This window comes from Anomalospiza imberbis, chromosome 6, assembly GCF_031753505.1.
Source record: "Anomalospiza imberbis isolate Cuckoo-Finch-1a 21T00152 chromosome 6, ASM3175350v1, whole genome shotgun sequence".
Taxonomy (NCBI): Eukaryota; Metazoa; Chordata; class Aves; order Passeriformes; family Viduidae; genus Anomalospiza; species Anomalospiza imberbis.
In genome coordinates, this window is record NC_089686.1 from 33,854,498 (window position 1) to 33,866,704 (window position 12,207).

The window sequence follows — 12,207 nt, forward strand, 5'->3', positions numbered from 1 at the left end:
CATGTGCAGCAATGTAAATAAAAATGTAGACTAGGGCAGAAATAGACAGATCGAGCAATTTTTTACTGTTGCTATTAATACATTATGCTATTCAACAATCCCAGCAAAGATTCAACAATCAAACAAATACTTCTAAATCATGTCAGTCAAAAATGTCTATTCCTTCACCCTTCCTACACTTCAGGAAGTAATACATTCTCTTAGATACCAAAGACAGTATAAAAGAGAGCTACAAACATGTAGGGAAGCAAGAATTTTCACCCTTAGCAGACTTTTTTGACAACGAGGAAAGCATCTGATGCAGTAGCCTTCCTTTGCTGTGCTAGTGGCATGCTTACACAGGCAGCTTCCTGTTTATCCCTAGATTATGGAGAATTTCAGGGCTCTTTAACCTATTCTGCCTATAAAACTCACCAACCAAAGTGCTTCTGGCAAATCTTACCTGCAACTACAGCATCCTTTATTATTAATAAGAATATGGAAAATATTCAATAACTCCCACACATACCAACTTCAGTTTTATGCAGTCTACCACAAGTACTTACAGCATTATGTGGATTACTTTAACAAGAACTATTTTTACCCCCTGATAATTAAGTGTGTTTTCCCCAGAAGAGACTGTAACAAACAAATACACAGATATATGTGTAGATTTTGGCTTCCACTTCCTCACCAGAGTGAGGATAGTATCTTTACTGATCTAAAATTAATGTTTTTCCCTCATATGACAAAGTGAATTGCCCACAAATACATTAAAAAAACAAGTTCCAGCTTTCTAGATTAGCAAATTAGATCTACAGAGACAAGTAGAAGTTTTGTCAAATACTTTACTTACTTTAAATAGACTAAAAATCCAGCGTAATTTATTTAAAGATGAGAAACTCTGACTTTGGCAGCCCACTAGCAGGACACATTTCATTCTGAAGAGTCCTCTTTCTTGAGAGTTCCATGGGGGAAAAATTTGCAGTGGCAGCAGTGTGCTTTAGAGCCATTTTCTTTTCCTAAGCCAAGCATACACCCTTCTCTCTGTGTTTTGGACCCGTCTCTGATCAAGCAAAGGAGAAGAGCTAATGGCTGTCCCAGAAAAATGGTAGCTGAAAGCAGACCTGCATTCATTTATATTAATGCTGGCATGCAGCCAGACTTTAACCCACCCAGATTTTTATGATGGAAAAATGAACATTTGAAATCTGAAAGACTGAAAAAGCTTAATCTCTCATGCATGCCAAAGTCTGGTACCAGACATTGCACACATCCACTTTAGAACCCAGTCTAACCATATTTCAAGCTGCACCTAATTCTCTTAACTTGTTTTTAACTCTATGCAAATTTGGAAGCACATTGTACAGCCAGCCAAATGATTATACAGATGTCTGTATCACTCAGGAAGCCATGTTAAACTCATAAGCACTGAGCAAAAAGCTGCCTTGACCACACTCTCTAGTCAGCCACTAAAAACTGAGCTGGGCAGGAAAAAAAAATTCTAAACCAGGCAGTGCCCACAACAGTACTACCAAGACAGTGCTAAATGCAATGATAAGAACTTGACACAGCAATTCAAGTTAATCTGCAGTGGTGAGGCCAGGCAGGCTTTGGAGCCTTAACTTACCCTAAAAATCACTTACCTTAACACTGAAGATCTAACCCCCATAAGTATGAAGAAGAATGTTAATTATGCAAAATAATTTATTAACAACATGGCTATTAATTTTGTTCTGCATCTTTTCTTACTACCATATATACTGACCTAAATTAAAAAAAAAAAAAACCAACCAGCATGCCATCACCTCCCAAGGGAAAGAAATAACATAGCATAAAACAAGGACAGCCAGATCATACCTCTGAGGTTTACGAATATCCCAGAGTCCCACACCTTCCTTAGAGTTGGCAGTAGCCAGTAATCTGGGTTCTACTGGATTAAACATCACACTGTGAAAGGCTGATGGGTAGTGTGCCAAGCAGAAGGGCTCTGTTGAAAAAGTTGAAATTTCAGACATAAGAACAAACAATGCATTCAACTGTTTGATGCAAGGAGTTTGGCAGCTGAATATGGAAACAGCATAACAAGATCTGGAGATATGGAGACATGTTCAAACCACTTCTCAAGCTGACACATCCAAAGCAATATAAAACCTGAAGTTTTAAAATCCACCCACGTGTACATTAATTCTGTCTAAATATGGAAAAGGACACATACTGAATTTCAAGACACCATTTTCTTTATGGCAGGTTATCAGAGTTTAAAATTAGCTATTCAAAGATCAAATGCTTGAATCTTTTTAAGGTTCATGACCAAATGCTCATCTGATAAGGACTATACATGGAGGGGCTTCTAAGAGCTTCCTAGTAATATACGCCTGAGAGCTTCCACAGCCACTGCTGATTACCCAAACCATAAATGTAGCAGCAATTGCTTCTAAGGGAGAATAATATTACAAGAAGTGAAATAAGTTTGTATGAAACTCAGCTCAAAGCAAGCTGCTAACCTTGGGGAAAAGAAGCCTCTTAAGTGCTGTTCTAGCAGACAAGAAGGGTGCTCATCTTGGATAAAAAAAAATGTTAAGTTAGCTCTTGCTGCTCACACACAGAGTAGAAAACATGCTCATTCAGACTCTCCCTCTCATAAGATTGTGTTTGGACTACTACTCTGCCTTATTTATTCCATCAAAATACTGTCTCCATGAAGAGCAGTGAAAAGCCTTGACTCTGTTACCTTCTCTCTGCTTCTGTGAGCTTGACAGCTTTAGGCACAGTATAATTCTCTTCCTTGTTTGTACCTTTTGTGGCATGCTGCCACTCTTTCAATCAACTAAGAAACCAGAATCAATCTCTATTTTGAGCCACGATTTGGCCCGATTTTCCCATTCACTGTTTGCTTTGGTGCAACTCCTGTGTCACTCACGTGCTAGGGAGACAGTTATTGTCCCTATCTGAGCCACCGAGTGCAGCACCTGTAGCCTCACAAGCACCTCCAGAACTATGCCATTTTCCTTCCTCATTCCCTCATTATCACATATAAAACATGGTTAAGCAGGCAACCCTCCCAAATTCCCAATACCTTATGAAACCACTGCCTATCAAGCAAATGAGACAGAATTAACATTTACTTGTCTTGTTTGTACCCTCCTCTCGTGCTCTATTACAAGTTTTTTCATCAAGGATTTTCCTTTATAGTGTTTCTTTAGTAGTGATGAAAACAAAGGTCTCTGACCACAGATGAAGTTCCATGGTGTATTCACTGTCATAAGAGTCAAAAGCAAAAACAAGAAAAGAAGCCAACTTTTGTTCTGCTAGTCTGCCCAAAGGCTTTAGAAATTGCTGCTTGTCTGCCAGCAGCTCCAAATAAGGTTTAACACCAAAACTGACCTTCTATGTTTGCATCATCAAATCAGAATCCTGCTGGGACATAAAAGACTGTGTTATTAAGATGGCAGCCCCCACTGAGAAGCAAAGGCCTGCATCAGCTAAGTGGAGAGACAAACATCAGATTGCCAAACAAAGGAGCTGGGTTTTAAAATAAACTTCAAATTTGTATATATTTCCTTAGTCAAATCACTCACTAATCAGTCACTAATTACTGGTGCTTTCCTTCAGACCTTTACTATAAATAGATTGGCACCACACTTTTCTTCTAAGATATCAAAAGATGCCTTTCAGCCTGTCAAAGAGAGATTACAGGAGCTAAACTAATGAGGCACTACGTCATTTTAATGAAAAGTAGGAGGATTACTTTTCTATTGTTCCTTATGCTCATTCACAATTGTAGTTCTTATACACTGGAGTATGAACGTGTTTCTGAAGGGAGCAGCTCAACACCACCTTTAATAAAAATTATGAGTAGTCATTTAAGACAGTAACAGAACTGTAAAGACCAGGGCTTGCCAATCACTGGCTGAAAGAATTATGCCTCACTTTCACCCTTCTCCAAGACTCACTGTATCGACTGTCCCAGATAAACATAATCTTTCTCTTCCTTGCCTTGCATGAATTCTTCCTAAATCAATTATATTTTCCTTCTAGAGATCTTACCTCCATGGGAAGACTCTCGGATGTCCCAAATCAGAACCCGGCCATCATCTGATGAACTAGCAAAGATGTTGTCATTTACTGGGCTCACTGAAAGGCCATACACTGCATCTTCATGGGCAAACACATCCAAGGTCTCAGTGCTGGAAAAGAGACACAACATTATCATTCTTCCTTCTTTTGCTATTGTTTTATAAAGCAAAGTATTTAGTGCTTTATCTACCTAGAAATACTTGGTGACAAAGTTTCTGTAATTTCATAAGAAGACCCTTGTGTTTAATTAGCATAAAAAACAAACAAAATACCCATGTACAGTGACTTCATGCTATGAGGAAAAAAAAATCTCAAAATAAAACCCAAGCATTAAAAACTTCAGATACTGCAAGATGCTATGGAACACATGATGCATTAGATTTGAGTTTGGGAGGATGTAATAGGAAAGGGAAAGAAGCCTTGGGACCTCTGGAGTCAATTTTTACTACTTAATGTAAAAGGGAAAACAAGACAGAAGTTCATTCTTTAATACAGGTTTCTGTTTTGTCCAAAAGTTCAATTGAAGCTCACGTAAGAGCAATTTTCCAGATGGCTTTTTCATTAAGTTTTCTTTGTTTTTCAGGATAGACCAGACATATATTTTTCCATGTAGAAAGAACAGCAGAAAACCAACAAAATAAAAATTATTCCCCCAAAAGTATATCTGGATTTCAGCTGTTTCACAGCTATAAAAAAAGAAAAAGCACATTCTCCATTATTTTCCCAATGTTTTAGACCATCTAAAAAGCTGGAATAGTGGTATGGAGAGGTAAAAAACTGAAATACTAAATCAGAAGATACTGGGACTACTTTATTTCTTTAAAGGGGCTTTTACCCCTTTATTGCTTTTGAAAAGTCCCTTTATTTATTTAGGGAAAAAACTTTATATATACGATCCCTATATCTCATGGAAGCAGCACCAAAGAGAGCCCACATAAATCAGCATTTTGCTCACATGGCAAATGATGCTCTTAGTGGCAGATCTACTAACTCTGTCTCAGGCATCATTAATAAAAAAGGAGGAAAAAAGTAGTAACAGAAAAAGCCATTTAAAGTTACAAAAAAGCTGTTGACAGACCAAGTGTTATCATTAAAAAGAGATTAACTTTCCATAGAAATCAATCAGAATTTAGTCTACTAAGGTTTCTTTTAGAAGGTCATACAAAATAGCCTTAGAGGAAGGAATTCTGTATGGATTACAACCAGAATCAGTATATTTTAAAAAATAAAAACCTGATAACAAAAGCACATTAAAAATATGCAAATGTCAAAAAGACTTGTCAAAACATCCGAACAAGACACAGCAGGAAAAATTGTGTTATATAGAAAAGTAAAAATTACAAAGATACTGTAGAATCTTAAAAAGTCTGAATGCAATAAACATCAGCTTCTAAAACTGACATTTCCACATTTAATTAAAACAAGAAAAACAGAACACCAGACAAAAAAACTCTCCCAAAACCAAACACACACACTCCCCCCCAAAAAAAAAAAAAACCAAACAAAACACCCCTCCCAAAAGGCCTAAAATGTTAAAAACAAACAAAAAAAAAACCACCAAAAAACCCCAAAACAAAACAAAAAAACCCACCAAAAAACCCACCCCAAACACTAAACAACACAATATTCCTGAGAAACCATCAAAACAGAAGACAGTTACTTTTGCCCAGCTTGCATGCAAGATTTATGCAGGAAGCAGACATAAGGTATGTTAGAAGGCAGATATACACTGAACAATTCAATGCAAAAGTCTTTGGAGAAACAAATCAAGAAATATGTCCACATTATGTTATTCAGGAAACTCAAAGAAATGTAAGGTTTTATATTTCCCCATTCTTACATATATCTCTTCCTGCTTTTTCTTTATTTTCTTGAGTTCATGTTAAATGAATGGTCAGCACTTAAATCTATAGACGTTATTAGTACAGATCAAAATTCTAAAGTTTTTTTACTTCAAAAGCAGCAAGCTCAGTAGACATGATGTCTAGAGAAGACCAATTCAGTATATTACCACTACTGTATTAACAATACTTTGACTAACTGCTTAATCTTGATGTAGCACAACAAAGCCCGATTCCCAACTGTTTTGCAGTTTTGGTAAAAAGTAAGTATCAAAAGCAATGTTCTTCATGTTAGTGTGGAGAATCAGGCAGCTGCATCCAAAGTTTGAAAAGCAAGTCAGATAGGCCAAGCACAAGCCATCTTAAACACACGTCAGGTGAGACTCTTGAAAAACAAGAAGTCTGTATGTGCCAACAGGTGTTTACGTGCCAGAATAATCTACTCGGAACCTACTGTGCTGTCTGCAGGAGAGCCTATATATTTAATAACCATTCTCTTTCCTGAGGTCAAAATAATACAGAACCCAAGTGCTGAAAAAGAAAATGGGGTGATAGGAAATACTTCATTCCAGTTATAAATTTAGATAAATCAAAACCAAATTTCAGTATTAAAACACTGTTCTCCTAAACTATCAATTTAAACCAGAAAATGCCTCCAGTGAGTTGACATTAAAGGAGTTCTTGAAGCAGTGGAAACACCGTGTATTTACCTTTCAACATCATGGAGTATAACTTGCTCATCATTGCCTAAAAAGAGAAATATAAGCATTTAACACCATGTTCTAGTGGTTAAAAATCATTATAGTAAAAAAAAAACCCAAACCACTTTTTAAGAAAAAAATTTACAATTTCAAAACCAATACTGAAACAGAGAAGACCAGCTAAGTTGCTATGTGGTTAGCCTATGCTTAGTTATATGAAAGGTTCCATTTGATATCGCCAGTCACAACCAAATGCAGCAACCTGTTTCATCGGCTACTGCTCAACAAATAATTCTATTTAAATATATACTTAGCATTCTTTGCCCAGTTTGAGCTTAAGTTTTGGGAGATTTGCAATAAAGACTATTACATCAAGCAGCAGAACACTTCAAACTCTGATGAAAATACATCTTTCTTCCTGCTCAAAGGATGCTCCATCAAAAGATTGTGAAAGGTGAAAAGAGATGTCATAAATGAAATGCACATGGCTCCCCGATCAAATACTGCCATATAACACTGTCAGCACTCAGGGTTTTGCAACCATTGAGAAGGTGTGAACGTGGCAGCCAATGTAATTTGTTCTGTAATAACAAAAACCAAACCAAGTAAGCAGACAATCACGTCACTTTTTTTTGATCACAGCAATTGAACACAATGGAAACTAACCACATGTGCACAGGATAAGAGGGTCACAGCCACCAGGTAATTCCAATAGCTCATGCAGAGTTTTTCAAGCTATAATAACAGATTTTTTTATTCTCTGTGCTGAATATTTTATTACCTAAATTTAGCACCTCCTCTTTAGAAATATTTAAGGACACACATACACTTTTATATTTAATTCAGAAAAAAAAAAACCATAACCAGAAAGCCTGCAAGGTCATATTTTTATCTCTGTATATCTTTGTAATTGTGATGTAGAGTTGTGAAGCTTTCCTAATGCACACTAAAGACAGAGGTTCAGAAGGAGCAAGATTTCATGTTATGAACATTCTTAAATGTTCAATTGACTCAGTTTTCATTTATCCCACACATATTTCAGTTGTATTCTGCCTCAGCAGAGAAATATGAGTTTCTCTTTGACTAGTGAGGTATGAGATTTTCTACAACCATTTGCTCTTTGCCCAGGCTCTTAGTAAAATTGTGCCAGCCTTAGCTTACTGCAGTAGATCATCTTTTCCATGGTACAATAAACAAGCAACTTAAGTGTAAGTGTCCTTTGGTCATTAATTGTATTTGCAACTGCCCATTATATATTATTACATACTGTTTATACCTAGCAAAACTGCTCTAGTGCCTACATATTTCACCAGTGAAAAACACAGCCCAGTTTGTCCAATGACAAAATTTCCTCCAGCAGACGCTCCTGGCTCTTCAGTCTCCATCCAGTATGAACAAAAGAATCATTCCAGTTGCCCGGTTTCAGGCATCCAATCATCATGGGATCAAATTCCCTTCCATCACAAGCTCCAAAATGGAAAAGCAAGAATGAAAGGAGAGTGGAATAACCACTGTTTTCCTCTGTTTTGTGTGTGGGAGGAGAGAGTGGTGACAAAAATCTAACCACAAACTGGATGCTTCTGGTAAGGATTCATCCCTGCAGAAAAAACACCACTGCTATTCAGCCCAGAGAGGGATTACCACTTACAGCGTTTTTACTTTAACACTGGAGAGGGAGAGTTAATTCTTCATTGAGACTAACTGGGTCACAATTGTGTACACAGCTGTGTCATTTATAATCACTCTTCTTTTGATAACTGCAATTACAACAATCAGAAAGACAGGAAGAATCTGCCATTCCCTTAACTTAAACTTATAAGTGTGAAATACCATAGAGCACATACAGAGGAGAACAGTTAAGGTGGCTTAAACCCCTTATCTGTCATATAAGCGCTAAAAAAACAAATTCAATTTCCTGTGGGTTTATTTCAGCTTTTCATATACCTAACATTAAGTGCAAAGAAAAAAAAAAGTCCATGCAGTTTACTAGGAAGGGATCTTGCATTTCAAATGCTGCTGTACTCTCAGTGTGTGCGGACAGAGAAGGGCAAAAATATTCTTCAGACATGGGAACTTCTTTAGGACAGTTTTTTCCTCCAGAGATGACATGCAAAACACTGTCCACTCAGTTCCTGCCTTCCATTTTTGTAATGGCTACAGGGGGTTCTTGCTCCTTCAATGCAAAGAGCTCTGAAACTCCTTGGATACAATCCAATTTGTATTGAAGTGGAAAATCCCTTCTCCTCTATTATCAAGAGTTGGTTTAGAGAAAGGTCCTCAGATCCTAAGTCATTAGTCATTGGTAGTCATTCATTTACAGAATAAATTGAGTTCTGTGTGACTTGTGCTAGTTTACATACTCTAATTTTTAGTTTTGGGGGTTTTTAAAGTATTATTATTTAAGTATTCCAACTTCTATGATTTAAATACAACTCTAAACTCAGGTGTGGGTGTGGGTGACTGTGTGACAACCAGTAGATCTTAAAACCTACAATTCTTTCAGACTTTTTAAGAATCTCCCAGAACATCATTGAGTGAATAAATATAGCTAACCCCATTTTACCAGCAGAGATAAAACAGATGGTACATCTAGGCCATGCAGCAAAATGACTCTTTACAAGGGATCCAAGAGTCAGACTCATAGCCCTTGCAGATAAGCTTACTGAATCTTGATGAAGGAGCTGAAAGAGTTCCTGACTCCTCCAATGGAAATAATTTCTGGCAGAGGCACAGCATTTTTAAGCAAACTGGAGGAGGAAAAAGATATGAGAACGGCCAGTTTCTCCGTGCATCAGCTGTCACAACTCATCTAACCCAGCATGTTAGCAAAACTCCACCATAATCAATTATATAAATCTTTAACTGCAGGTGTTAACTTCAGTAACAAGGTACAATCAAGCCACTATTCTGCCTTTCCTGTGAAAACAGCAGCCTCTGACAGCAAAGCCCAATGGACAGAGAGCTGAGCTGGACATGACAAAATACCACTCCAGCTGGTCAAGCAAGATTTGGCACACTTCATTCCTTCACTATTCATCTAAGGTTTCATTTGTCTGAATTCAAACTAAAATAAAAGGGACTCTGGCCCAAAATTCCCTGGAATCACTTGTGCAGATATATTCACTTGAAGACAGCATGTGCTGCTATTTTTCACATAAAACAAACAGCAGACCCCAGAACAAGAAGATAGGCACTGCTATTTGACAGTCTAGGGGTTTATTCCACTCCTAGAGAAGTTTAACTGAATCTTTTCATCCTTCAAGTTTGGCACAAAGCTTAAGCTTTGTCATGTCTTTTTTCCTAATGGATATTATAATTTTAACACAACATTGAAGGATGAGAAGCTTCCATCATTCACATGCACTCAGAATCAATTTCTAGCATTGATTTACAGTTCACAAATCTTGGGTCAAAAAGGTAATGAAGGGCTTTGACCCAGGAGTCTCACAGTACCCTAAAGTAAGTCTAGCTGTATGTTAATGGACATACTGATGAAAGATACAAATTCTCACCCATTCTGTGACCATGTTAGATAGTGGAAATGAAGTACACTAGAAAATGGCACTTGACTGCATTGACACCTTTGTGCCTTTTTCTTCTCAATCCAATTTTCTTGCCTACCTCAACACTTTAAAATTCAAGTGGTGAAACAGACCTAAATTACAGAATCTATTACCCCAGAACAAGTATATATCCACTTCCCTTACCTTAGTTTTAAGACTGAATTAAACTTTCTATTAAAAAGTAGATTTATACTAAAAAGAAATGAGAGCATCAAGGGTTATCAGAGCCCAATGTGCCAACAGTTCTAAAAGGCAGAGGCTTACCAGTAAGAACTGAAACAGGGTCTAAGAAAACATCATTCACCAATAGATGGCAATAGTCCTTCATGAGCCATCTGAGGGTGCATTGAAATCAGATAGTAGCAGAAAAGGTTTTCAAGCATCAGGCTTGAGTGCCAGAGAGAATGCAGGGTCTGCTCTTAGTGCAGTTAAGAGGGAACAACAAAGACAATGTTTTCCACAGTCTTTAGCACAAGTAGAGGCAGACTGGACCCAGGATTCTCACGATGGTTCGCGACATGATGAGCTTACACCAGGGTTTGCAAAAAGGCATGACAAAATTGAAAATGTTGTGCTAGCTAAAGGATTCCCTGTTCCCAAAAAAAAAAATACAATTGCTGATTAAGAACACCTTTCAGATCTCATGTGGGGCAGGATCTCACTCACTCACTCATGGCATCTACTCCAAGGCATTCACAATACATTTTCATGTGAAATCAGGGTGCTCTTCCTTCCTTACCTCCAGAGAACACTTTTGTATTGCCACTGTTGAAAGCTAGGCAGAAGATGTTAGAGTGATGCTCCCCTTTCAGCTGAACTGGTTTGACTCTTGAGTGGATGGCTTCTTCCATATGCCAAAGTAAGACTCGGCGGTCATCCCCTCCTAGAAGAAATAAAGGAAATGTGCATTACTGCCTGAGCCATGTGTAAATTGATTATAGACAAATTATTCAACTCTGCAGCTATTCATAAAAAGCTGTGCTGAAACCTTAATTAGCATAAAAAATTTATGCCTTCTTGGATATATAGACACACATTTACATTAAGATGTCACTCAGTCAGGTATTCAATTAAATGTAATGACAACAGAGCAATCTGCAGGAAAAATTTGGATTAACAGTTGCCATTCTGCCAACACATAGTGACAACCTGTAGCAACCTGGAAACTCAGAAATTTACTGCTACGTAAAATTCCACAGCAAGTGGTAGATGAATTACATGCCAAATTCACATATGCATGTTAGCAAAATGCTTCTACACCAACTCCTTGTTGCCAGAATTGCTTATGTTACTCATAAAACATGAACGTTCCCCCCTTTCACTGCAACTGTATATCCTCCAGCAGTCTTTGCAAAGCCTTCATAGCATAGGTTGGCTCAAAATTGATAAAAGATAAAAAAATTTTACTGAAGCATTCAGAAGTCTTCAGCACACACAGTTATGCTAGGTTTCTACACCTGTAAAGGTTAAGACAGATATTTCTGCGAGGTGAAGTCCTGACAAAGAGAGTACTTGGAAAAAGGAAGTTCAAATCTCTTGCTTTACATCTTGCTGTATTCCTAATTGCTTGCCTACATGCAGTTCTCAGTTCAGAGTTCTAAGTGCCTCCTTCTCTGTATGGCAAACAGTTATATATAAAATAAATATTAGACTGTTCGTGCTTCAACTGCATGAAGTTGTTACGTATTAGGAAAATAAAAAAATCAAGACCCTATTGTACTGGTCAGCATTCTCAGCAGCAATTTTAAATACCTGCAAAATGTGAATAAAGTTTCTCCAAGTCAGGCTCAAAATATTTTTGGTATCTGTCTTTAATAACAAAGATGGCATCACAAGTGGAAAGTGACACCAGAAACATGCTGATTACAGTTAAAACATTTTACTTATTCTTTGCACAAGCAAAAGCCTAAACTCAAAGCCTTTTGAGCTGCTATCCAGAGGACAAAGACATCAAAAAGAAAAAAAAAAAAGAAACCAAAATTACTTGGCCTGCTGTTTACTTAAAAAAAGGTAAATGCATAAATAGATTTCATTACTACTGTT

General features: G+C 37.3%; 1 protein-coding gene across 4 annotated transcripts in view; it reads right to left on the minus strand.

Annotated features, from left to right (window-relative positions):
- DCAF5 (DDB1 and CUL4 associated factor 5) overlaps positions 1 to 12,207 on the minus strand; it is a 69,912-nt gene that overhangs the window by 49,176 nt on the left and 8,529 nt on the right. For 2 of the 4 annotated variants that reach the window (XM_068193204.1, XM_068193203.1), the window contains exons 2-6: positions 11,677 to 11,777; positions 10,904 to 11,047; positions 6,611 to 6,647; positions 4,030 to 4,169; positions 1,840 to 1,969 (exon numbers count right to left, since the gene is read on the minus strand). In XM_068193204.1, coding sequence (XP_068049305.1) covers positions 1,840 to 1,969; positions 4,030 to 4,169; positions 6,611 to 6,647; positions 10,904 to 11,015 — 419 coding nt within the window. In that variant the 5' untranslated portion in view covers positions 11,016 to 11,047; positions 11,677 to 11,777. The remainder of the gene's footprint in view (positions 1 to 1,839; positions 1,970 to 4,029; positions 4,170 to 6,610; positions 6,648 to 10,903; positions 11,048 to 11,676; positions 11,778 to 12,207) is intronic. The other 2 variants (XM_068193202.1, XM_068193205.1) reach the window with 1 other exon arrangement.